General features: G+C 52.4%; 13 protein-coding genes across 13 annotated transcripts; all 13 read right to left on the reverse strand.

Moving 5' to 3' along the window:
• Positions 1-27: 27 nt before the first annotated feature.
• Positions 28-420, reverse strand: DQ04_01021050 (putative DNA-directed RNA polymerase subunit; the record flags this gene model as incomplete). Its single annotated transcript, XM_009310083.1, has 1 exon — positions 28-420. The coding sequence occupies one exon, from the start codon at positions 418-420 to the stop codon at positions 28-30; it is 393 nt and encodes a 130-aa protein (XP_009308358.1).
• Positions 421-600: 180 nt separating this feature from the next.
• DQ04_01021060 (hypothetical protein) lies at positions 601-2,775 on the reverse strand (the record flags this gene model as incomplete). The annotated part of the gene is made up of 1 exon (XM_009310084.1): positions 601-2,775. The coding sequence occupies one exon, from the start codon at positions 2,773-2,775 to the stop codon at positions 601-603; it is 2,175 nt and encodes a 724-aa protein (XP_009308359.1).
• A 187-nt stretch (positions 2,776-2,962) lies between these two features.
• Positions 2,963-3,898, reverse strand: DQ04_01021070 (hypothetical protein; the record flags this gene model as incomplete). Its single annotated transcript, XM_009310085.1, has 1 exon — positions 2,963-3,898. One exon carries the CDS (start codon positions 3,896-3,898, stop codon positions 2,963-2,965), a length of 936 nt encoding a protein of 311 aa, XP_009308360.1.
• Positions 3,899-4,160: 262 nt separating this feature from the next.
• Positions 4,161-6,599, reverse strand: DQ04_01021080 (putative cleavage and polyadenylation specificity factor; the record flags this gene model as incomplete). Its single annotated transcript, XM_009310086.1, has 1 exon — positions 4,161-6,599. One exon carries the CDS (start codon positions 6,597-6,599, stop codon positions 4,161-4,163), a length of 2,439 nt encoding a protein of 812 aa, XP_009308361.1.
• Positions 6,600-6,853: 254 nt separating this feature from the next.
• On the reverse strand, positions 6,854-10,036 carry DQ04_01021090 (hypothetical protein; the record flags this gene model as incomplete). Its single annotated transcript, XM_009310087.1, has 1 exon — positions 6,854-10,036. The coding sequence occupies one exon, from the start codon at positions 10,034-10,036 to the stop codon at positions 6,854-6,856; it is 3,183 nt and encodes a 1,060-aa protein (XP_009308362.1).
• A 626-nt stretch (positions 10,037-10,662) lies between these two features.
• On the reverse strand, positions 10,663-11,409 carry DQ04_01021100 (ubiquitin carboxyl-terminal hydrolase; the record flags this gene model as incomplete). Its single annotated transcript, XM_009310088.1, has 1 exon — positions 10,663-11,409. One exon carries the CDS (start codon positions 11,407-11,409, stop codon positions 10,663-10,665), a length of 747 nt encoding a protein of 248 aa, XP_009308363.1.
• A 452-nt stretch (positions 11,410-11,861) lies between these two features.
• Positions 11,862-15,932, reverse strand: DQ04_01021110 (putative WD40 repeat protein; the record flags this gene model as incomplete). Its single annotated transcript, XM_009310089.1, has 1 exon — positions 11,862-15,932. The coding sequence occupies one exon, from the start codon at positions 15,930-15,932 to the stop codon at positions 11,862-11,864; it is 4,071 nt and encodes a 1,356-aa protein (XP_009308364.1).
• A 398-nt stretch (positions 15,933-16,330) lies between these two features.
• DQ04_01021120 (putative mitochondrial carrier protein) lies at positions 16,331-17,266 on the reverse strand (the record flags this gene model as incomplete). Its single annotated transcript, XM_009310090.1, has 1 exon — positions 16,331-17,266. The coding sequence occupies one exon, from the start codon at positions 17,264-17,266 to the stop codon at positions 16,331-16,333; it is 936 nt and encodes a 311-aa protein (XP_009308365.1).
• Positions 17,267-17,500: 234 nt separating this feature from the next.
• DQ04_01021130 (hypothetical protein) lies at positions 17,501-19,435 on the reverse strand (the record flags this gene model as incomplete). Its single annotated transcript, XM_009310091.1, has 1 exon — positions 17,501-19,435. One exon carries the CDS (start codon positions 19,433-19,435, stop codon positions 17,501-17,503), a length of 1,935 nt encoding a protein of 644 aa, XP_009308366.1.
• Positions 19,436-19,825: 390 nt separating this feature from the next.
• DQ04_01021140 (dual specificity phosphatase) lies at positions 19,826-20,665 on the reverse strand (the record flags this gene model as incomplete). Its single annotated transcript, XM_009310092.1, has 1 exon — positions 19,826-20,665. One exon carries the CDS (start codon positions 20,663-20,665, stop codon positions 19,826-19,828), a length of 840 nt encoding a protein of 279 aa, XP_009308367.1.
• A 209-nt stretch (positions 20,666-20,874) lies between these two features.
• On the reverse strand, positions 20,875-21,390 carry DQ04_01021150 (hypothetical protein; the record flags this gene model as incomplete). The annotated part of the gene is made up of 1 exon (XM_009310093.1): positions 20,875-21,390. One exon carries the CDS (start codon positions 21,388-21,390, stop codon positions 20,875-20,877), a length of 516 nt encoding a protein of 171 aa, XP_009308368.1.
• A 385-nt stretch (positions 21,391-21,775) lies between these two features.
• DQ04_01021160 (hypothetical protein) lies at positions 21,776-24,457 on the reverse strand (the record flags this gene model as incomplete). Its single annotated transcript, XM_009310094.1, has 1 exon — positions 21,776-24,457. The coding sequence occupies one exon, from the start codon at positions 24,455-24,457 to the stop codon at positions 21,776-21,778; it is 2,682 nt and encodes an 893-aa protein (XP_009308369.1).
• A 256-nt stretch (positions 24,458-24,713) lies between these two features.
• On the reverse strand, positions 24,714-25,169 carry DQ04_01021170 (hypothetical protein; the record flags this gene model as incomplete). Its single annotated transcript, XM_009310095.1, has 1 exon — positions 24,714-25,169. One exon carries the CDS (start codon positions 25,167-25,169, stop codon positions 24,714-24,716), a length of 456 nt encoding a protein of 151 aa, XP_009308370.1.
• Between the last annotated feature and the right edge of the window lie 183 nt (positions 25,170-25,352).

The raw sequence follows: 25,352 nt of genomic DNA on the forward strand, positions 1-25,352 counted from the left end.
AAAAAAAAACAGTAGAGCACGTGACACTTAATTCTGCATGTTAAGCATGGCCTTATCAACCAGCAACTCAGAAACAGGGATATTCTCCGTCCATCCATCGGGCCACGTCCGGCGAACAATCATTGGTATTCTCCCCTGCAGCAAATCAACCTTTGCAATGAAGACAGGGTCCACCGAGAGGGAGTAAGGGTCGGCACAGCGCTCCGCCAACTCTAGAGCGCTTCGCTCAGTCGCATTACTTCTGCTGTGCAGAAGCATGGAGGTGCCATTCACAATTTGTCGTGCCCTTTCCCCAAGAATGCGCGCTATCTCATACTTCGTCAAGTAGGCGCCGCTCCTTCTCTCCTGCACGGGAGTGACTCGAGGGCAGTCGGCAGTCGACGCCACCTCCTCGTTCCCAACGATTTCCGAATGGATCATGTGAGGCAGACGCCTACGCCAATCAAAAAAAGCAAAACCGAAAAATAAAGAAAAATGAAAGAAAAACAAAGGAAGAACAAGAAGCAATACGAACAGAAGCTACACCCTAGCCACTCTATTCTTCAGTTCAACAAGAAGATAATTAGAAGTCAATCGGGTGGCAGAGAAAATGAACTCCCCTCAACCGCCACACACCACTTGCCCCTCCAAGCCTTCCAGGGCCATGGTGAGCGCAAAGCAGTCAAGCGGTGAGAGCGTCGCGGTGCGCAACGCCCCCAACGGCTCCTTCGCCCCCTTTTCCTCCACCGTCGACGAGGAGACTGCCGCTTCTGCCGCCACTACCAAGGCACGCAGCTGCGGCACAACATCCCTCATAAGACGAGAGAGGTATGTATCCCATCTGTCGCATGATTCCCCCTTCCCCGTCTCCTTGCGGAGCTGGGCCCTTGGGTCTCCGCTAGCGAATTGAAACAACGCATCCTTCGGTTGCCGCCGATAATCCTCGGCGATAAGTGAACGGACAAAATTAAGCGATTGCACCAAAGGATCTATGAATCCCGTTTCACCCGTGAGCAGTCTCTTCATCCAGTTTTCCTGTGTTCGCAGCAGGCAACGCGGAAGGGTCCTTCTAAGAAAACGATACTCTGATGGATTGCACAAGGACTGACAGCTGTTCCACTCCTCACGCAATGAATGCAGCATCAGCGAGCAGATAGAAGCAAATGGCGTCACAACAAGAAATGAAGAGTACACAACCATACGCAAATCACCAGCGCAGCGTCGAAGAAAAAGAGTAAAGACCGCACGAGCTACCACGCGATGGGCTTCGCTGGGACAAGTTGCTGAAATATTCATCAGAGACTTTACCAGTTCAAACACCAGCCCAAATTTTCTCGTGTGATAGCTACATGAGTCTAGAGAAGGAGCATCCTCCTCCAACCCCTGTGCCTGTGTGGACTCTTCGTTCAACTCACCATAGGCATGGATACTATAGGGAGGCACATGAGGAAGCACCACGGCTAGCAAGGCCAAGCCAGTCATTGCCACACTCAAGGAAGAACTCTTCAAGCTCTCCAAGAGCATGGGCCCCAAGAGGAAGAATAAAACTGATGGGGAGTTGGAAAGAAGTGAGCGGCATTCACAGCAGTCTTGCATCATCAGATCGCATAGCAACAACATAGCGCCGACCATGCGTAGGGAGAAATGCCCCACGTAATGTTCATCCTCCTCACTGACCCAGTCCCCATCTGATAAGACACAAAGTTCGTCTTCTTCTTTTTTTAGGGCCTGTATTCTCGCCAACACCTTGGTGCTACTCGCATCCCGCCCGCGCTCGTTGTCCTCGTACGCGACGCTATCCATTATATCTTTGCCAAATCTACCGTCCGAGCACTCCAGAAGGAACGCCACAAGACCACAGGCCGGAATCATGTCTAGTAGCGCCCGTGTGGCTCTCTCCCCTGTTTCCCTGAAGTTCCCCCGTGATGCCAGAGCAGGAGAATACTCCATGTCATGTGTTGGTGTACTTGTCCCCGTTTTCATGTCACCCACTCGACACAAAGTGGCAGCCCACTTTTGCCACTCGTTTCCATTTTTATGCAGAAACTCATCATCATCACTGTACGACTGCGCCGCGACGGTTACTGCCTTCACCATCAACAGTAGCGGCACTGTCCTTCGGGAATCCCCGACCACAGTCGAGAGGTCCAACACCAATTGCAGTAAGGCCTCAAGTGTAGTTGGCTCAACGAGAGGCAGTGTGTCCGTTGAATTATCATCTTGTTCCTCGTCATCGTCACTGCCACATCCATCTGTCTGAAACCTCTTCACCGTTTGAACCATCTTCGGAAGTGCATCTCGCTTACAAAGTCTTAGGATGATCTGAGAGACACGGCTATCCACACCACCATACCACGCACGCATTGTTGTCCGTGCTTTTAGACGCCGCTCCACCACCGTGGTGCACTCCTTCCTTCGTCGAAGCGTGTCAAAAAATATCTGGCGGAACGTTGCTTGCAAAAGACGGAGGTAAACAGCAACACCATACCCGTCACCGAGCCATGTCGCGGACAACAGCTCGGTTAGACACTCACGTGGATCAAGTCTAGATGGACGAGTTTCGTTCAGAACGGATTCCAAGAACCCCATTGAAGTTGTGGTACACAACGCTTCCAGATCAACCTTTAGCGCAGCCACGTAGAGATGTGACTCCATAAATTGCAGTATAGACTTGGTCTCAGAGGAGCCAGGAAGAGCGGAACTAACTGTCTCCCGAAATATGGCAAACAGTGTGGCAGCATCGCCAGCCTCAAGAAGATTGCTCCACTGCACCTGGCTGTCGGTGCCAGCCTCCATGCGCCCAGCCTGTTGCCTAACCCCCGAAAAAAAAAAAAACCGGGTCAGAATTGAAGGAAAATAGTTTTAAAATGGCAAAAAAAAATGCCACCAGAAGCATAATCGGGAAGAAAAAGGAATTCAAGCAACACGTGTTGATATAAAGCAGGGACACCTACTCTGACGGCATGTCGTCGTTTCCTCTGTTTCACGTTGAGTTGTTCATCCTACAACAATAATCAATAACTTTTTCAGGAGAGACGCACCACTCGGGGAAAGCTCTGTTGACGGCGGACCCCTGGCATGCAAACATAACATCACCAACAGAGGCGTCACGCCCCGTCCTACCTCTGGTGTCATTTTCCTGAGATGCGCCATGTCTTACTGGAACCTGTGAATGACTACTTGGCTGAACAAAGGACGTCCTCTCCTTGACAAATCCCGTGTTCTTCCACGGACCAAGAGCGCACTCCGCCCTCAAAGAGGCTACAGTGTTCAACAACACTGTCTCACGGTCAAGAAGTCGCTGTCTTTCGGTCTCAAGATCCGTCACCTGCCTCATCAATTGGGTCACATCCTCGCCAGCGTTTCCCGCAGCTTCCTGGACAAGTCTCAGCCGTTCTTCAAGCTCAGCGCAGTGTTCTGAGAGCTCCGCATTGTCTCTGGTGAGGGTATTGCACTGCGCTTCCTTATTGCGCAGCTGGCACTGCACCTCTTCTAGGGATCGGTAGTACTCGCCAAGCCCCTTCTGGAGGTCCTCTATGAACTTATTGTACCCTTCAAGCTTCGTCTCCCACGCTATCTTCAGTGAACGCATCTCGCGTAGACATCGCTGCGACAACTCCTCTACACGCCTGGAGCTGTCGTCCCGGCGATTTGACAGGTCGAGGGGTGTTGTGGGGTAGAGACGAAACATCACTTCAGCCATCTCAAACAAGAGGTCATCCAAGTCGAGGGCAACATCACGTGAGATGTCAAATTCTGTCTGTGTCCCTCTCGAAACATCATCCGCCCGTTCCACACGATGCACCGTGGAGCACGCCAGCTCATCTGTCAGACGCTCTAGTTGCCTGGAGAGGTCCGCATTCCGCGCTGCAGCAGCCTCCACTTCCAGGTTGAGCAGAAGGACATCTGTATCTGACATTCGCCTCGTACTCTACGTTTCCTCCGTCAGGCGTCATGGGGGAAATAGATAGGCAATAAAGGAGAGAAGATAAACAAAAAAAGAGATCAAAAAAAAGAAAGGGTGATTAAAATTAAAGCATGAGTCATTTGTTACAACGAAAAACGCTGCCAGGCGCAAGAATTGTTTATTTAAATACGGGAACGAAGCACTACACATGCATCCACACAAGGCCACAGACATATATGTGTATATATCTAAAAAGGCGCCCCCACACCTGTCGCTAGAGGATTTGTGAAAACTGGTTGTAGACTGCCTTCCTAAGTGCAAAGACGGAGGGTGACACCATCGAGGACAAGGACACATTCCCATTGGCGTTCTTTCGCACGCAGACACCAGCGTCAAAAACAAGCATGGGGGCACTCTTGTGAAATTCGCCGCGAAGACCCTTGTCATTTCGCGCCGCATCACGGAGCTTGTGCAGATCCGCATCACCAACATAAAACAGTCCCCGTTGCAGCCCCCGCGTTTCACGTTCCTGTGCACACAGTTGTGCATTCTCGCTTGAGAGTGGAGTGAGGGTATACATGCCGTCCTGTGTGACACCACCACCGCCACCACCATCAGCATCTTCTGTTCGCAGTCGCTTTTCCGGCTGTTCCTCGTCATCATTGAGTCTGGCAGAAGCAACTGAGCTCACCAGTACACCGTCCACCCAACCGACATCCCACGAGCCGCTCGACCGCGACTCCTTCACCCGCCGCAACGCGGATGGAAGTGCGTTGGCCAATGTTGGATCCAGCTGCACCACGTACGAGTACACGTGGGTAGCCAGCTCCAGGTGTGTCCCCTGCGCCCTTGGGAGAAATACATTTTCGCCGCACTTCATTACCTTCTCTGAGCGGCAGAACTGAGTCAGTGTGCGGTGGTCATCGATGGTACCACGGATCACAACCATCTTCTTGGCGAACCCAAAGCGAGATTTGAGCAAACTCCGCATGGTCACGGCATCAGCAAACCCTGAAAGGTCTGTCATCAACACGCGCGAGTTTTTACACACAGCAGCGGTTATAATCTGTATTTTAGAAGGGATGTTTGCCTCTGCCTGAGCATCATTGTGCAACTGGATTCCTTCTGGTCCTTCATCGCTGTATACACGGGCAGGGGCTTTGCGACGCATAAGGGCCTGCAACTCGTCGCTGAGGGGAAGACCGTACGAGCAATCCATTTTCTTCAGCAGAGCACTGTTTAGCGAAGCGGACGTCTCGAGAATGGGAAACTGAAGGTGCTTTGAGATAAAGCTGATGTAAGAGGGGAGAACAAGCCCTGGCGTGCACTGCTGCACCTTATCCAGGGGCTTCTCTGATTTCCCATCCGCGTCATCATCATCATCATCATCATCATCATCGCTTGCGCCTTCGTCAAGCGGGGCCACCTCGTATGCGCCACCTTCCATAATCTTTCGTTGCTCCTCTAGCTCCTCCTCTAGCTGGAGGTAGTACTCCTCCAACTCCTCCTTACCGAGTGGCAAACGCATTGTGTACCGCAAGTTGACATAATCCCCCTTGACTGCAGCTGCCAAATGAAAGGCATTTGTCTGTTGTTTCGGCGTTGTCGGCAACACAATTAGGTTTTCACGCTCATCAGCGCCACTCCGCATAAAGTATTCAAGAAGCTCAGCTGACACGCCGTAATCAAGAGTTTCACCATCCGCTATGCATACCTTTGGACCTGCCACACTCATAACCTCTTGCGCCGTTTTGCAAGTCACCACATTCCCGAAGAGCTGGTGTTCACTGAGGATAATCTCGTCAAGGAGGGCCTCAGTCATGGTGCTTGCTTTCCCTATCAATTCCGAAGCCTGCATCGACGCAAGGACCACGGCATAGTTATCGCCTCCCTTCTCCATTAGAAGATGCGTAACAATCGTGAGCACTTCAAGACCCCTCCCCGCCACGGATACTGGTATCAGCACATCCTTCCCGTTTCGGAGCGTACTTAAAACCTCCCGTATGAATGAGTTCAACTGATCTTCATACTTCCGTCCCGAGTTGCCACTCAAGTGTAGCGGCGAAGCATCAATAAAGAGGAGCGATGACGTCGTTGGTGGCACAAATCGCTTTAATGCATAAGAGGGCTTCAAGGAAAAATCTGGGCAATAGAGAAGCTCATCAATCTGGTACTTTATGAGCCACCCGTGACCACCAAGCATTCTGCCAGTAAAGATGGGGTAACATTCAACCTCCACATCCCGGTGACGAACTGTCACTTTGCCCCCGTACGGTTCTGTCACACTCCGAAAGGCGCTGTATATTTTGTCAACTGTCATCTCGAACTCCACGCCGGAGTCGAGCTGCCATGTGTGACTGTTGGGAAAGAGGTAAAGGAACGGGTGCAGAACGCCATGAAGCCCGATTTTTGCAGTGGAACCAGCAGCCGCGACGTGGGTTCCGGGGCGGATATGCTCCATTACGAAGGGGAGCGCCCCACACGAGCAGAGCTCAGGAGTCGAGAAGAGAACGGCGTGGACGTCCTCCAAGTGTGGCAGCAGCGCACTAAGGTAGCTCGAGCCAAACTCATCGTTCCATCCGCAATCAAGAAGGATACGCACACCATCGATCTCAATTAAGTTAGCGTACGGGGTGCTTGTGTGATACGCGTCGCCAGTCGGCGCCCCGTACAGATTCGTCAACTTGATCGAGCCAGCAGAAGCCCGCAACATGACTACCTTGCACAATAAAAAGGCCTTTCCCTCCAAAGCATGAGTACACACACANATATATATATATATATATATATTTTATAGTTTAGTGTGTGAGAGAGAGGGGGAAAAAAGAATAATTTTAAAACAAGACACTCAGATTGGGAAGGGAAGGGGGAAAGACGACAAAATGAGGGAGGGTTAGAGGTAAACATGATTCACACAGCCTCGTCTCCTTCGTATGTGATGCACAGAAAAATGCCGCAAGGCAGCACCTACTGACGGGGTGTGCTCGCGTCATTTGATTTTCTGTAAACAAACCCAATGTATTTCTCTGTGCAAATCGTCCCCGTTGTGATCTGTGGCACCCGTGGATCCACGCCTTTTGTGATCGACCCGAAACAGTGTTCCATTGCCCTCGCTGCTGCTGTCTCCACCGCATCCTTCTTCTTCGTGCTGGCGGAGAGACCGATAGAGCAATAGAATTCGTCGAAGAGGTGCACGCTAAGGTGGCAATGCCAGTGTTGATCCTTTAGCACCGTCTCTTCGACAAGTGGGAGGCCATATAGCACGCGGAGTAGCTGTTCCAAGCTGTTGTACTGAAGTGTCCCAGTGTACTGTCGCCTCATGGCATCAACATCGAGAGGAGGGCCGCCCACCTCACGAGCGACGCTCTCTGTCAAATGACGCAGGGAAATCATCAAATCTGGTAGCGGAGGCGTCCGCTCCAGTTCAACCACCTTTGTCCCATCCACAACATGCAGTTGACCCTCGTACACCACCTCCGATGATAGCAATCGAATGTCCATCTTGACGCACATGGACGCTGCCGCTGACACAGCCTTATTTTCCGTGAGCTCTCTCAGTACATCTGCTGCCCGCTGCGCGAGAATGGAAGTCCCACGAAGTAGCACCTGCACCTGTCCGGATTTCAAAGCACTCGAAATGGCGACGTCACGACCAACAGCATCCATCTCAGGTTGAAAGTGTGTGTTGAAGATGCGCCTGCAACACGACACAACGGCTTTTAAAATAGAGCTCCCTCGACCATGCCCCAGAAAAAATTGTGGTCGGGTGTGCAGCATGTCAGTACCAACCGAAGCAGGGCTCCGGCCCAACAGCTGCACATTGACAATCTTGCCACCACCGGAAATGTGTAGCTCCGAAAGCAAACCATATTTCATCATCACGCACTGAGCAGTAGTCTCCAATGGCGTTGGTGCAGATAGCTCCATTGGGAACGGAGGTAGGGCAGTCACACGTTCCCACGTATCCCTGTAGATCTCTTGTACTTGACGGTCTCCCTTGGATGCATTTGCAATGACACCCCCTTCCTCAAACAGACTCTTCAAGGCACCGAATATGGAAGCAATGGCTGTCGATGAATGGGCCGCCTCCCCCAGTAGCGCCTCTTCATCGCTACCACCATCCCCTGTTCTTGTTTTGATGACCAGCTGCGTTCTGAATGAGCCGTCTGCCGTGATCCTCTCCGTATTTTCAACCAACTGTCTGGTAGTACTGTTGTTGATGTCATTCGAGATGCAGTCTCCGTCATTCACGCATCTCTCATTTAAAAGTTCCACATACAACTGAGCGCCTCGACGGAACAGACTCAGTAGCGATTGCCGATAAGGAACATAAATAGGCTGGGACGGTAGTAGTTGCAAATTTGGAATAAACGGATCAAATTCAGCCGCCAGATCATAGGTACTCTTCGGCAGCGGTTCCGACGATGATATTCCCTCACAGGAGGCAACGTCGCCGTTCTTATCAATGAGCCCATTGTCCATCGCGTAGTCTATGCCGTCGGCACACTGTTCTTTATAGCATTTCCAAAGAGTTGCGGCGACCGCCTTCTGCTCACTCCTAGATTTCTTCGGGTCCAGCGCCATGCAGATAAACTCACGGGCGCCCTTCTCATCCACAAGAAAGAGCTGCGTCGCCCAGAGCGCTCTCGTCGTTCGTATCCCAAGAGCCTCGTTTTCAGAGTTCGGGAGCAACTGCAGGGCATCGAGAAGGACCTGCTTCCCTTGGCACTGAGCAGCCCACCGCAGCTGTACCAGCAGACCCTTCGACACGTGAGGGCAAATGGAATCCCGGTTTGTAGCTCTTTTAGAATTCATAACTTCCCGCACCTCTGTGTGGTAAGAGAGCTGCTCTTCAAAAATGCGTGGGAAGCAGCGCTGCACTGCCGTTATGCAGGCAAGCTCCTCTGCGGCCTTTTTGCTCATACCTGCCGACCTTGCGAGTGTGACGGCAACGCTCGGCCCAGCGCACAGCTGCTCGGACCACTGCAGCTCCGCATCAACGGTTGTGGTGAACGTACCGCCGCTCAGCTGCGAAGTCACGATGCGGACCCGCTTCTCTGTCAGCCCGTATTTGTGAAGCAGCAATCGGCGCAGAATCTCCTTGGGGCGAAGCCCTTTAAGCGGCAGGGCCAGGACAACTGGATGGTCCGCTATGCGCTTTCGTGCCTCCTCGGTGGCGATACTGTTCACATTCTCCGCCGCCCTCTCCACACATGCGAGAAGAATCGACAAGGCATCCTCACGCCGTCCATGCAATGCGCTTATCTGGCGCCCGTTACCTGACTGCACAGCTACCCTCACTTGATCATCCTCGAGCAAGAGTGGAATGACGCCGACTTCCTCGCTTGTAGCGTTCCTAACTACATCCAAGAAGGTCTCCATCTCGCTGCTCACTCGGTCGCGCTCCAATTGCCGCGGAGGGGGCGGCAAGCCAGTCGCGTCAAACGCCTCACGAAGTGCCCGCCGCGCTGTGCAACTGAAACTAGAACCAATAGACTCTCCAAAGAAGGACTCCTTCGCCTTTCTCTCTTCTTCAGAGAGATTTTCGTCTGCGTCACGATGTTGGAGTGCCACCGAAACCGTGTGTGTCACCGTTCCCTGAAGGTCCGTTCCTTTGGAATGGTCCACATGCAGCCGCAGTCTTGGATATCGCTCTGCCACTATTTGCTGTGCCACAGCGGTGTCTTCGGCTCGATCACGCAGGTCCACGACAGTCAAGCCTTGCCCCCCGACATTGTCATTAGCAACAGCAGCAGCAGTAGCAGAATTGGGAGAAGGTGCCAAGGTATTTTCCACCGTTCTTACGAGGTCCCACGGCAGTCTAGCTGCATCTACAGTGACTAAAGGCGTCCAGGTTTGTGTATCAGCTGTCCCTACCTCGATGACGGCTGTCGGGCCACTGTAGATGCACACACGAAATTCCCTCTCCCATCGCTTTTGCAGAAACTGAAGATCAGCGGATACATCTGAAATCAATACAGTCTTCCCCGATTCGCCCGCTTCAGCCAGAGTGGCGGATGGGAAAGCCTGCGTGGAAGTCGCAGAAATCATTCCTGGCGGAGGAGGCGTCTTCGATGATGCATTCGTCAGACCGCGCAAAGCCACACGCCTCAACAGCGAGTCACATGTTAATCTGTAAAATCGTCTCATGTGTCTGCAGAAAGCAAAAAATATTCACAGAAGAGAGGGAGAGAGAGAGAGAGAATCAGAGGCAAAAAAAAGGTAGAAGCATAGAAATGGCGAATCATTGTGTGGAGGGAAGCTATTACGAAAAAAAAAGAATGATTTTCCGTTGGCGTTGTGCCGACGCGTCCTTTTTTCTTCCGAAGCCCCTGTTGGACAAAAAAAAAGCAGAATAACAGCAGGTCACGGAGCACGTTCACTCTCCTCCTGAACTGCCAGATCCACTTAATTGGGCGATCCCATCACAGAATCATTTCCTTCTCAAGTCAACATGCCGCTTGTGAAAGGACAATTTTAGAGTTCCACCCCCCTGCAGAGACCCCCCGCAGCGGGGGGAAAGTTACAAGGGGCGGATGAAGCAGTACTTCGAAAAAAAACCATTTCCTCCATGACCTACTCGAAGGCTTTGAACCAGACCGAACAGCAACGGGAGAAACCCACTGACCCCAAGAACTCAGTTAGACAAAAATTGGACACACTTTCTTTCTACAAGATCACTCTGCTAACAAGCACTCCCACCTACACCCCAATTTAAAAACATTATTGATATTTTCGGAAACAACGTGCTTGGCAGTCCCCCCAGAAGAGGCAGTTCAATTTCTGATTTCACTGAGAGCAATAATGTTAAAGCGAAGTGATTCCGGGTCTTGCTTCATCTTTAGTCTGATGGCTTCCGCAGCCGCATTGGCAAAACTTTCATCATCTGTGCAAGCACCATGGAGAAGCGGAAAGGGCTTGCGCCCATCCAATTCCACACACCGGCCGTTCACACGCACAAAGCAGACAAAATGAAGATCAATGTCTGCATCGATTGACTGGTTCTCTGTAACACCCTCAGTTGATGCCATTCTATGCACCCGATCGAGCAAATCATCAGACTCAATCAGTTTTGCCAGTCTTTCAGGAGTCGTCTCCCGTCTTTCAGTAGTCGTCTTCTGTCCTTCAGCATCCTTGAAGCGGTTAAGTAAGATTTCAAAGGGACTGTCCTTTTCAACTTCCCCCAAGTAATCAAGATTGTTCAGTAGAGCATGAAGAATGGCCATAGTTCCACACGCATTTCCAATAGTCTGCTTAGAGAAGAAGAACTCATTCTTCTCCATGAACTCCTTTGCCTCAGTTGTCTGATTCATGGCAAGCATCTTGTCATACAATTCCCCTTCACGAGTAATAGGGTGCAACAGAATCATGGCCCGAATCGGTCGCGGCACCATGGCGAACAGCTCAGACTCAAGACTGAAAACATCGCAGAACTGAACTTTGGGGTTCAGCAGCCCAAACTTCTTTAGGTACCCATTCAACACATCAGGATTGCTCTCAAGCGGAAACCATTCCTTTGGCATTGCGGTCGTTGATCCCAAGTAATTGCTTCTGTTACTTGTATGACGTACGTTGTGATTTTTATCTTTCTTATTTTTTTTTCTTTTTACTGCTCCCACTATTAGCACTGTGAAAGTAGGGAGGGAGGAAAAGACTAAAAGAAAAAGCGCATCACCAGTAAGTTGTTAGGCACTCCAAACTTGTTGAGTAACACGGGGCAGTCCATCAAAAACCCCGAGAGGAAGGGGACGAAATCTCAGCATCTTCGAACGGAGAGAGAGAAAGGAGAGAGAGAGAGAGAGATAGACAGACCCAATGCACACTTCGTTGTGGTAAAATTGGAGATTTTGCCGGTATCCAGTTTCACTTCTACATTCAGTTGCTCTATATGATGGCTATTGCGAGTCCGTCACCCCACATTTCATATTCCTTCTTTCGTACTTCATCTTCAACATCTTCCGCCATGACACGCCCTTTAGGTGAGAGAGGCCTTCAAGTCCGGGTCTGTTTGCTTCTTCACCTTGTTCAGGTCCACGACGCTCTCGCACATGGGGCATACCTGCGAGTGCCGCAAAAAAGTGATGAAGGAGGAGTACAGGGCGGGGAACTGGCAGGTGGGGCACTCGGAGTAGTTATCCTTAACCATGTGCTTGCCTGTCACAATGCAAAACGGTAGTGTGTTCTTGCAGGCGCCACAGTCCAGTTCCGTCTCCGGCACCTGGGTATCACAAAATGGGCAGGGGGACGTCTTTTCAGGTGGATCCTCCATGTCCTCCTTTCCGCGCCGACGCACGATACCTTCAATTTTCTTCCGGTTCTTCTCATTTAACTCGGCACGATACTTCTCGTTCTGAATGATGATGCAGGCGTTGTCAAACGCAGACTTTTTGAAACCACTCTTCAGGCACTGCAGCGCACTCGAAGTGTAGATGAGTGCAATGTGCTGCGGGAACTTTTGAATATTCCGCACCACTCGCAAGAGCATGCGTGAGGCGGTTTCATCATCCCCCATTGGTTTGATGAGGTGCTTGACAATTACATATGAGTGCAAGAGCATCAAGGAACGGCGTAAGTCATTGGGCACACGCATTTTCCTTTCCCTGAGGATACAGCATGCCTCCACAAGTGTTTTGTGTGCTGCGAGATAGCTTCCCATCTCCTGCTCCTTGGTGGCAATCAAAACCGAAGTTTTCGCAGCCTTTTCAAAGCTGCCCAATGCCATGTAGAGCTTGAAGATGTAGGACGGCTCCTTCGGCTCGCCATCTGTGTCACCCATTAGGTAATCAATGAGCCTGTTAGTCAGTGTATCACTCCGCGATTTACCCACGACCTGAATCGCCTTCTCAATGTCTTCGGGTTCACCAGCCTCCAGGTAGTTCTTCAGAGCTAAGGGAAAGTCTCCCGCGATGTGATAGAACAGCCCCGCCTGGCCTGGCTTGTTGCTCTGCTCGTAGTAATGCGCAATCATTGCAAATTCCGTCTGGTTAGCAGCGGGTGCCACGCCGTCCGTGAGTTGAATCTGGCTCAGCAATGCACTTTCAAGAGTTGACATGCAGTTATTCTCCTTCGCCAATTCAAACGCGTCCTGAAAACTTTTTGCCAAAACGAAAAACTCTACGGCAGAGCCAAACTCATTCCTCTTTTTGCACATGTTAGCAACAACGGCCGCAGCTGCAGCCGATCGCGTCTGGCGTACTATCATGTACGCCCCGTGTAAATCATTCAGTTTCTCTACCTTGATACGGACCACGTTGTCCCAGTCCTCTGCCTGGGTGTACGCCTTCTCAGCCTCCTTAAAGGCACCCTCGTTTTCCTTCCCCTTGGCGAACATGCCAATGATGTTACGGGACGTAATCTTAGGGATAACGCGGCTCGCAGCCTTCAAGTTTCTTGCTTCTACAATGTATATCTTTGCTGCGCGCTCAAAATCCGATGCCTTCTCGTACAGATGTGCTGCTTCTTCGTACTGTTTAATAGACTCTAGTATTTCCGCACCTTCTATCATGAGGGTCCGATCGTTCGAATCCAACGCCAACTTTACACCTTCTCTGATGCTTCCAGTACGAATCAAACACCGTGCTGCCCCTTGCAAGCAGACCGCATTGTGGTTCTTTACTTCTCCTTGAGCTGCGGAGAGCTCCGTGCTGGCGTGGCCCTTCGGCATTGTTCGCTCACCCGCTCTGTACATCTCCAATGCCTTGGCGTACTCCCCACGGTACTCCAACTGCTGGGCGTATTCCTTTGATAGGAGAGGCACCTTCTCTGGAGCCATCTGCTTTGCAAGCGAAAGCGCGGGTTCCCATTGCATTAAATTATGACGCATTTGCAGCGCGCAAAGTGGCTGTGATGAGCGGAGATAGAATGTCTGCGCATCCTTAAAGAAACCCATAATCATGGAAATGTGGCCAATGAGGAGGTTCTTCTCGTTAAGGTGCCTGATGTTCTCAAGGCACATCACCAGACTTGGTTGTGATAACTGGCGATAAAGACGAATGGCGAGCTCGATGTCCAGCATATGCAATGCCTTGACAGCCAGGTCCTCTGCCTCCTGTGGAGTTGATATGTTCTGCGACGCCCAGCGCAGGTGATTTAGCGAGAAGTTACTGTAAAAAGCCTCAGGGTTTGGGCTCCGTGCCGTTGCTTGATTGTGAGACTTGAGAGTAATACTATCCAACGAGCCGCTCGACGTCTGAAATGTCACAACGCCTTTAAAGACGCAGACAGGGACACTTCCCCCTGGGACCGGGGTGAACAGGTTGTCCGTGTTGGTTTCCTTGATCACAATAGACTCGGAAGTGGGACCGTAACGACTATGCGACGAGTAAACGTATGTCACCATCGTCCGACTATTGTAAGACACTAAAACACCGTAATCACCTTGGTCCCAGAGAATATTCTTGTGATCCACCTCATACCCTTCTGTCTGTGTCAATACGAGTGTAACGGGATTAAATATGTAGAGCGCATCGTTCTTGCTGATGAGCGCTACTCGCGTACAACTTGGATTTGGGAATGCCTTCTTCACTCCTGCTGGCGGCACATGTTCAACCACGCACTGGTAGTCCGCAAGATTCACAATGCATACCTTCTCCAATGTAGCGTAGATGAGGAGGGCTTCGCTCATACCCAAAGAGATAATGTTTGCACTTCCGCTTTCGGGAAGTGTAACAGAATTTCCACCGGCACGAATCTCGTGGAGTTGAATCTTCCCGTCGTACAATACAGCAGCATGACTGGAGGACACCTTCAAAGCAGTGACAGTGGATGGGTACTCGACGGTGTTGATTAGCGTTGCCTCATTCCCCTCAACAGTGTAATACAATACACTGTTTCGGGCGCATACAGCCAAAACACTTCGGCAGGCAGCAATCATTGTCGGATCAATGCCGACTGACACCGTGTACAACATGCGGCCGTCCTGCAGGTTCTTTGCCGAAATTGTTCGCGCGGAAGTCAAAAAGAAGATGTACATTCCATTTGTAGTACTCACAGCTGATACGTTCAAATTGTAACTGATCAACTGCCCCTTATCTGTCGATACAGTGACATTTGACCCGTCTTTGCTCCATTGCACTGCGCGCATTGTGCCCAATGCACCTTCCACTTCCACCGCATCGGCTTTGATTTCCGTCATTCTCTTATCGGCGAGGGAGAAGAACCTGAGAGAGTAATCGCCGACCGCCGCACAGAGACCCGACCCCTTACTGTAGGTCAAGTCACGCACTGCGTCTTTAAAAGGACGTGCCACACCGTACACCTTGGAACCGTCTCTAGAGACTGAGAGCAGTGCGATCGCTCCAGAGTTGAAGCCTACACATGTTACTCCGTCAGAAATACACCTGCACAACGTCACAGTACCAAGCTTGGCGTCAAACGGCACCACCTGAGGTTTGAGTGTTTCCAAATTGTAATGCTCGAGTGTCCCACCAAGATTCACCAGCGCAACAGTCTTGGTTGACAAGGTGTTTGCGTCGCCTGCTGTAAGTTCTGCCAATGCAAGTGAGAGCGGTGTTGATTTTAGAGACACCTGCTGCTGGAGGGTACCATCTGCATCAGACACAGACATCACATTGTCCTCCCCCAACATGACAAGTTGATTGTTTCCTGTCCACTGACCATCAATGATTTTTTTGGTGTGTGTTCCTACGATAGGTGCCTTTTTTAGCGTCTCACTGTTTAACACGACAAAGGCGCCCATGGCGCTCCCGACTGCGAGCTGCGACCCCACAGGAGACCAGGCCAGAAAGCACAGCTCCTGCAGACCAGAGTCAACAGTGTCTAGGCCTTTTTTCCCGTCTGGAAGTAAAGATATGTTGCTGCTGCTCTCCTGAATAAGCGCGAGAGTACCGCGCGTTAGATCCCAGGAGAGTTTCACAACCCCAGGTAGGGAGAACGTGTTCAGTGTCTTTCCATCTGTAGATAGGATCCGCACCCTCCCGCTTGAACTGTAGACCGCGAGTTGCGAGCTGCTCGGGTTCCACGAGAAAAGCGGATCCCCACGGCCCAACTCCTTGGCGGATATTTCAAACTTTTTTTGAACTCCCATTTCCTGGCGCACAGAAAAAAGGAAAACGAAACAAAGAAAGGCACAGAAACACAGTTAACGGCAAGATCCATAATGAACATATATCTTTAAAACGTCACAAAGCACATCGCAGTAGCTCATACGCTTATAGCAGTCAACACACCCCACTGGTGGCGGCAACCGCGACACGGACGCTTCAAGAGGTGTGGCAACCAATTAATCGTCTGCTACCAGCAGGGAACCATTTCCCTTTAAACACCTTTCCGCCCCTCTGTATGTGTGTATGAAGCGGTTCGGCTTCAATGGAGACTTTCCCATTTTGCTTACTTAATTGCAATTGAATAAAGAAATATATGCATATATATATATATACGCGTATGCAGCAAATGATGTAATCTCTCATAGTTTGGGATGTTAAACTATGTGCTACCGACGCACGACGCAGAGCACAGTGAAGCACATCTCGACCGATGCGTTGTCTCCCAGAGGAAGTTCACCTGTTCATACACAGCTATCAAGACCGCATTTCCAGGAAAGGCGCGGGCTGCAGTGACAGGGTAGCCACGCATGAAGCCACGAAACCCCTCTCGCTTGTACAACTGTGCCATACCACGAAGGAAGGACAGCTCGCCGTATATCCCTTTGCCAGTCTGCACCTTCGTCTTAAGTGCATCAACTGGGTAAATGGATGTCCAGAAGACGACACCGGCGCAACCCCCACCCAAAAAGTGCACTAGTGAAGACGCCTCACTGAAGCTCTGTCCATCACGCAACATATTTCGAATTACCCACTCAAACGTCAAGAAGTACAACCCGCAGCCAATGGCCTCACGCACAAGCATCGAAACATGCCCCTTGTAAAGCCCACGCAGGCCGGACTTTCGATAAATAGACGAGGCACAATGAAGTGAGTTACTATAGAGGCGTCTTTCTTCAGGGAAAGTGTTCTGCACCTGCATCTTACACTTAATAAGTTCTGCAGGAGTGAGTGCGTGCGACACAACGATGCCACCAAAAGCTGCAGCCAAAAAAACCACCGAATATGGCTCAGTGTCGGGTTCAAAGCGCCTCTTGAAGAGAAGATCCTGGATGCTGCCAATAGTCACACGGTATGTGCAAAACAGCGTTGCATTCTCGACAGCGGCGCCAATGACGGGTGCGGGTAACCCTTTAAAAAATCCGCCGATCAACCCTTCCTCTCGTGCTATTTCAGTGATGCAACTAATACTACCACGATATCGTCTGGGATCATCCTGCATCCTAACCTTGATGGTATCTAATGGATATTCCACCACAGTGGCTACAGCACCGCCAATTGATCCAGCGATGATCTCTTTGGCATCATCACTATCCATTCCCTTAGTGACTGCTCAAGTCCTACCCGCCCTGCCAACCTGGTGAAAATAAGAGGAGAAAGAGCACGAGGGAGGAGAGGGAGAGGGAAGAGGAATATCCATACACACCCTATCATCAAGACAGCGATAACTACATAAAGAGTAGCTGGCAATATGTCAGTGATAATTTCAAAGAAAACAAGAAGAGAACCGAACTTGGAGGAACTCTCATCAGTTTGTTACACGCCTAAACCGTCAAGATGGCAGAGCCGAGTTACTCCCGTTTCTTGCTTCGGCGTACATTTCACGTTGTGTTTGTGAACGATCACCTTTCAGTACTCGCTGGAGCACCAACGGTGGCGCAGTCCTCATGCGATGTTGCAGTCGTTTGGTATCCCGTTCAAATCCGGCCGTAAAGAGTGTTTCAGCTAGTTCAACAGGCGGCGCAAATACAAAGGTTGGCGCTTCGTCGTCAGAGAACGCGTCCTCATTGTCGCTAGGCTCATCCTCATCATCCACCTCGCTCTCGCAAAGAAGAAAGCCCGGGTACTCGTTATGTAGGCTGGTGCGAGGGTCGGCGGGCCGGGGTGGTGGGTTAAAAGGCGGCAGCACACTGTCAGAGAAGCGGCGGCACATATCAATCACATCCCCCATGTCAATCCACGGAATTGGCAGGCGATTCACGTTCCGCCCAATGGTGCGAAAGAGATTCGCCACGGCCGCATCGCCAGGATCGATGACGGCGTCAGCCACCTCCGACACACCTTTGCGCGCCAACCAGCGGTTGCGCACGACACGCATTGCCTTCAAGATTGGGGCAAACTTTGCCTGCGAGGACAATTTGAAGCGCCTGCAGTCTGCAGCCCGCTGCACGCAGTCCGCAAAGCATTCCAAGTCCCAGTCATCGTACGCGTCTGCATGATCAATGATAAACTTGGCAACAAAGGCAAGCTCAGAGATGGGTCCGTGTATTTCTCCATGAAGCCCGAGAGCGATCTGCGTCGTAACACAGAGCCTACAGCCCATGTGACGTGCAAGGTTCCGCCCACGCACCACTTTAGAGCAAAACGGGCATTGCATTGACTCCCAAGTCGGGTCGGATCCGTTGTCGCCAGCAAGCCGCACAATCCAGCGGTCTTTTTCGTTGGTGATGCGAAAGGTGGGGCGGTGGATAAGGAGGAACTCACGCACATCCCCAAACTCCGCCACAGCCTCTTTGCTCGCCAGCGTGGAGAGACGATTAACCAGAACATCCAGCTCCACCGCACCACCACAGCCCCGGATTGCCTCGCGGATGAACCGCACACCAAGTGGGAAGAAGCCTCGTTTCACACCGTACTCGTCGCGCGGTAGTTCCAATGGCATCACCACATCGGAAAAATCTGGCACTTGCCCCTTATGACTCGTGGTTCCACGTACACGCTTCAGGAACTCATCCTCCTGTCGGCGGTCCATCTCCTCCCTGTTTCGCTCCATCACCTCGCGGAGCCTCTTGCGTCGTGTATTTTCGTAGTTCTTCATGTAATCAGCGGGTAATGCCTTCACGTACCCGTGTGGCGCGTCGGCATCCGGCTGTATCTCTGGCACCGCAACCTCCTGTGGTCGTGCTGGTGCGTAGCTGCTTGCCATGTTCATTGCCATCTGGCTGTCCATGGTCTTCACCTGCAGCGTGTGCTTTGCCCCCGCTGGACGCTCCGTCTTGATAGCCTTTGTGGAGAACGCGCCAGCCGTTCTTAGAGCGTTGCTGTGAAGTGTTAAGGCGCCTTGGCTCCGCTCCGCGGCGGTGGCAGTGCGGGCCGTTTCTTTCTGCGTGTCGGGGTCGATCTCCAGCAGGATGAGTGACACGAGTGGAGCGCCGAACACCACCGCAATCGATGACTTGAGAAGATTCTTGAAGTCGTTCCACTCAGGAGTTCCAGCCGCTGGGGCCACGGTTGTGGCGAGACCTCGCAACCGCGGGCGAAGTGCATCGAGGAAGATTGCGTGTTGCTTCGCCAGTCGATCAATGAAATACCACAGCACAAGCCGTTGCGATCCCTGCGCCGTACGAACCGCGTTCTCCACGGCATCAATGATCGTCTCAACGCTTGCTAGGTGGGACTCGCACTGCAGCGCAAGGTCCGCCAGCTGCTCCAAGCTGCAACCCTCCGCCAACGCGGCGATCGCGTCGCTGGTCTCCCCAAGTGACATACTCGTTTACCTTAACCAAGGAGGCACCAAGAGGGAAGTCAAAAAGAAAGAATGAGAGACTACGACAGCAGTTACCACCGAAGAGAGCACAGCAGCAACGCAACCTGCCAACCATCTCCAGCACCGATAACAACTCCACTAATGACTTCACTTTCTTTTCACTTGCAAAAAAAAATTTCGACTTTCTTGTTTCGTTCCTGCAACGCATTAGAAATGACGCACCAAGCCAGCCCCCCCGCCTCCGAAAAAAAAACACCACAAAGGAGGGGTAGAAGTACTGCATAGCACATATCCCGCGCACAGAGTGTGTCCCTCCATTAAGAAAACTGGCCCCTCCCCTCCACCCTCTTCAACAGATTGTATATATATATATATATATAATCTCAGGCATCACTCTTGTGCCATGTGGAAGCGAGAGGCAAATTGGGAAGCAAACGCTTGCTGCGACGGTGATGGATTGATCTGCGGGCGCATGTCACGAATTAGTGTCTCAGCCTGGCCGAACGTCATTTTCCCGTAGGTTGTCAAGTAGCACATAACTAACATCCAACTGCGACCCTTTCCGGCCTTACAATGCACATAGACAGCACACTGCCGTTGCGAAATACAGAGGTCCATTTCCTTCACGGTATTAGCCACATCTTCAAAAGAAATCTCGGCCGTGGTGTCCACGATCGGCAAAGATATGTACGCCACTGTAGAACCCATGTGGTGATGCCAGCAAGGTTCATCAGCAAAACGGACAATCTCAACACCAAAACCCTGAATCTCAATGTCTTCGAGACAAGCAATGACAAGGCCCAGCTGCTGGTTGCGGGATTTCAACTGTTCACGTAACTGTGCCAAGTGGTTTCCACTACTCCCTACTTGTGTGACGACAGGGAGAGCGCCAAGGATGAGGCGATCAGTTATGAAGCTCCAATGCAGGAAACCCGTTGTCACGCCCAATTTGCGACCAAAGTAGCCTGGCACCACTGTGGCAAACAATGAGCCCCAAAAATATGCCGCCTTCCCTACCACCGCAACCGATTGGCGCACATTGTCAATTGCGGCAACAAAGTCATCGGTATGGGGTTGCTGCCCCTTGTCATCGAGCCCACCGCCCGCCTGCAGCCGCCCCATCCCGTCAGCTAGAAAGTCGTGGTATTGCTTCTTGAGCTGGGCGAGCTCATCGCTTTCCACGATGGAAAGTTCCTCACCCCTCTCCGCACGTTCCTGTAACTCCTTCATGCGGTTTTCGTCTGACCGGGAAAACATGCAAACACTCATCACATCCACAGCTATCTAAGACTCTGTCTCCGAAAGGCAACGACAGAAGTAAAACACAAAGGAATTTGGGTCTCCTTTCGGCACGGGAATAATTTTTGAAAGGTCACAAAAAGGCAAACGCACGCCGCTGAGTCAGCACCCGATATGCAGGGAAGAATAGAGAAGTAGCATTACAAGGTACCAACGCCACGAACTACACCGTCCCACCGCCAACCGGACTCGACACCAAACGCATTTACCCACACTCGTTCCCCCGGAGAGTTAAGTGGGGGGAACCGTTCCTCATCGTACGGAACGTACTGAGAGAGGAGCTTGTCGTCCACCGACCTCTTCGACTCCGCGTAGCTCAGCGTGGTATAGTACACTTGGAGCAAATCCTCCGACATCAGATTCTTCCAATGGTCTGGGACGTCCTGGTCTGCGCGAAACGCCATCTGCTGCAACTGCGACACCGCCACAGAGGGCGAAAGCCTTGGCTCTATGGCCTGCGGCTTCTGCTGCTGGATTGCGCCAGCAGCAGCACCCACAGCGTTGTCTGCGTCGCTGCTTTGGTCCTCAGACTCCTCCGCGGCCACACCCATCGCCATCATCACGTCGCCCCTCCCATCGAAAGCGTACGGGAGTAGCGGCCCTTCAACGAAGTCATCACTGTCATCATCGTCGCTGTCATAGCGGCGACGCTTCATTGCTCTGGGAATGATAACAAAAAAAGACAGAAGAAGTAGTGGGCGTTGCCAACCAAAAAAAAAAAAAAGAATAAAAGCGACCAAAAAAAATAAAATAACAGCAGATCATGCACATGTACACATGCACACACAGACGCAGAAGCGCGAGAAGCCTGATACGGGATGCTGGGAAACACTCACATTGGCACGCCACGGTAAAGTACACGCGTGCGCAATGAAAGCGACAGTGGCGCGCTCGAACTGTTGCGCACCGCCTCCCGCACCTCCTCACAGACACAAAAACAAACCAACAAAGAAAGACGCTCCCCACGTCGTCTCCATCTAAACTGCATCTCAATATCAACCCCTGCCCTCCCCCCTACAACGCACACAACCAAAACTGGCCTCAAGAACGAATCCGCTCTAGTGCCTTTGGTATGCGAAAGGTGTATGATGGCTCCTCCTTCATAAAGTCCTCGAATCGCTGCGCATCGCCCACCGCCGCAACCACCTGCAGCTGTGTGGATGTCTTGTCGCTGGGGCTGGGATCATCGATCTGCAGCGGAAAGCGTACAGGGACAACGACGTCTTCCCGTGTCTCGACAGCTGGAGAGAGCATGCCGGCAGAATGGCGTCCACGTGAGTTGTGTCTTGGCGTCGAGGCACTCGAGGCGTTGCCTACAGGAGTCGCTTCCTTCGAGGCAGCTTGTTGCGATTTCTGGGATCGCAGCTCCTCCACCTCTCGTTGTAGCTGGTGATATTGGCGTTCATAGCTTTCCTTCAAAAGTTGCACCATCTCCTTCGCTGCGTCGCCATTCATGCGTTGGGAATATGTCGTTTGGAGAATATGAAGCTCCGCCTCGGTGGCCTCACGCCGCTTTCGCTCCTGTTGCAAGTCGTTAAGACACGTCTCGAGACGGTGTTCCGATTTGGCGTTTGCCATTTGAGCCTCCTTCACTTCCACACGAAGGCGCTCCATTACCTCAGTGAAGCCCCGCTCCAGTTCTCGCTCGTGCTCCTTCTGCTGGTTCTTCACCGTCTCTAGTGAGAGTTCCTGCTCACGCCGTGCAAGCTCCGTCCTCGCCTGCGTGATCTCAGCGTCACGTTCACTGAGGACCTCTTCTAACCGCATGATGCGATCACGGTAAGCACGCTCACGCTCCGCGTGCCCCTCCAGCTCCTGCTGGTGGTAGTCGATAACCTCTATCCACTGAGAAGCACGATGTACGTCCGCCGACTCTGTCCGCGATTGCAGCTGCTCTGGACGCGCGTGGGACGCTACCAGGTCCTCCGCTGTGGGCGGTGGGTTCGGTGGCACTGGGAGAAACGACCCAGGTGTCTGAACAGCAACGCTCTGCCGCTGCCGCTGCTGCTTCTGCCCCTCTTCATTCTTTTGGACAGTAGTTGCCGCACGAAGCTGCAACTCACGTGTGAGGTCATTGCACCAATCCTGAAGCCTTCTCACCTCTGCGTGGAGGTCCTTTTCTCGCCTAACAAAATCTTCTTCCAACGACTCACGCTGTTGTATGGCTCCGGCGAGACTGGCCCGCAACTGCTCAGTCTCTATCTCGGCACTCTTCCCCCGTTTAGCGCGCCGGATCTGGCGCCTAGCCTCTTCGAGCTGCGTCGCATAGTGTTGGATATCTCGACGCAGTTGATCCATCGCGGGCTCCATAACCCGTTTGTACGTCTCTAACTCATAACGAGCACTGCAGTTGTACGGATGCTTCTCCAGCGAGCTGCACCGGCTGTACAGGGGGCGGCTTGACTGCCGTCGCGCAGTGCTCGAGTCACGTGCACGACTCTCCGTGCGTGACCTGTCGTCAATGTAGTCCGTCCTACGGCCAGAGGGAGTGATGAGGAGACCAGCCATTGTGTCTCTCGCCGTGGCCAAGGGAGAGAGAGCTGAAGCTTCCCCACAACTGGGTCCATTTGTGCGCCGCCGTGATGCGTTAGTTTTGACAGCGGCGATGGGCGACGTAGATGAGGGTAAGGGCGTGCCATGCGTTGCGTGCCGCTTCGGTTTTCTCAACAAGGCAGAAGCGCTCGGCTGCGGGACATCGGTGCGCGGGTGCATCTCCACGCATTCGTCACTGCTATTGAAGAGGTGTCGCCGCTCTGACCCGTTGGCAAGTTGAGAGGCATCGCTAATGTCCACAGCAACACGCGAACCATACACACGACACGACGTGTACGCGATGCAGAAGGACTCCTTAAACGTCTCCCGTTGTTTCACATTCGACGGGCTTGTCGGCGCAAAGCACGAAATCCACAATCCCGGTTGTTTGCCAAGGAGCGCCGGCTTCAGCAGATACGACAGCTTCGTCCCTGCAAAAGTGATCGAGGGCGAACGGCTCTCAATGAGCGACGCCGCTGTCGTAATGCAGTGCCGTGTCGACCGCATTCCCCGCGCCAGCTCAGACACCGCGAGCGACACGAACTGGATGGTGGAGTTCGGAAGCCCCGTCGCCGCCTTGTAAACAAGGATGAAGCTGAATATCTGGTGCCGCCCAGCTGACGTGGCACGTTGCGCGTGCTGCAGCAACGCCCGCAGATCCGGCTCACCCCTGAGGGCTGTGTACGACACATCCTCAACAGACGTAAAATGATCGTCGGCATCCTCAATTATGGTCGGCTCTCCCACAGCCGCCGCCTCCGCAATGTCCCGCAGGTGGTTGTTGTCGTCCAACTCGACCATAGCGACGTAGATCGTGTCGAGCACGTGCTCGAAGTCTTCTTCTGTCATCATCAGACTCCAGCACTGTGCCAAGAGACCCTCTTCTTCGTCGAGCAAAGTGTGGAAGCGTGTTATCTCCGTCCCGTCGACGACGACGACAACTTGCGGTGACGAAACGGGCGGCAGCACAGCATGCATGATGGGCCCCACGGCCTCTGCAAACAGACTCCGCGCTGCAGTCGCGTAGTAGTCAAAATGAATGACTTTTCGCGCCCGCGTGTCCGTTACATCCGTCAGGGTCGCCTCGTTCCGGCCACGGAGGAGCGTGTAGTGTGAGGCAAGCGCCTCGCCCGGCAGCCCGCAAATGCGCTGCATCTCCTCCCGCCGGTACTCACGCACCCCCACCAGCATCCCCACGAATACCCTCCGCGGCGCGATTCGAACAGACAGCGCTCGCACACAATGCGTTCAAGACAACAGAGAGAGCAAGATGGAAAGAGGGGCACTTCAAGTCGTTTCGGGACAAAAACAGATTGGCACACACTCAGTAGAAAACAGCGTTGTGAAGGAGGTGATGGGGCGCGCGGTTTTGTTTTCTTCCAAGAAAAACCATGAAGAAACACAAGCAAACAGAAGACGAGAGTGCGGTCAAAACAAAAAAAAAGCACTAAGTCGTGTTATCGACTAGCACTCTGTTACGCCAAAACGCCATGGCCAGCATAGCAGCCACAAGGGCCAACGAGCAACGAGGCGATGCAGAGCTCTCGGACACATACAGTGCCGTGGAACATGTCGCGAGGTACACAACTGGTACAGCCCCATGCCACCACAAAAAGACACCGAATACAACGCACCGAAGCCCCTGCAGAGCCGCAAGAGACAGAAGGGAGGGGAAGAGCTCTTGGCAGCTCCGGTAAATAAGGAGCACATGCGTCTGAAAAACACACAAAGCAACAAACAATGAGAATACAGCGTGGCTCAGCGCAAACAGTAAATTGAGCACCGCAAAGGAGTGGGACAGTCGCACCACCTTTTCAGCTGTCAACAGCGCACCTGAGAGCAGCACAGAGCTCGCGAGACCGCAGACAACCCCAGCGGTAGACACCTGTACGTGGTCTTCCATGTTCAGCACGAATAGCAGCACGCACGCCACGTAGAAGAGAGCAACGCACGCCCACCGCTGCGGCACAGGCACACGCTCCTCGCCGCCACGCAGCGACCGGGCCGCCTCCACAAAAACGACGTCGCTGGCAACTAGGCACTGCAGTGCGCCAGCGTTTGTGGTCATGACGCCGGCGCGCATCAA

Source organism: Trypanosoma grayi (assembly GCF_000691245.1).
Source record: "Trypanosoma grayi strain ANR4 Tgr_102_V1, whole genome shotgun sequence".
In the NCBI taxonomy this organism is placed as follows: Eukaryota; Euglenozoa; class Kinetoplastea; order Trypanosomatida; family Trypanosomatidae; genus Trypanosoma; species Trypanosoma grayi.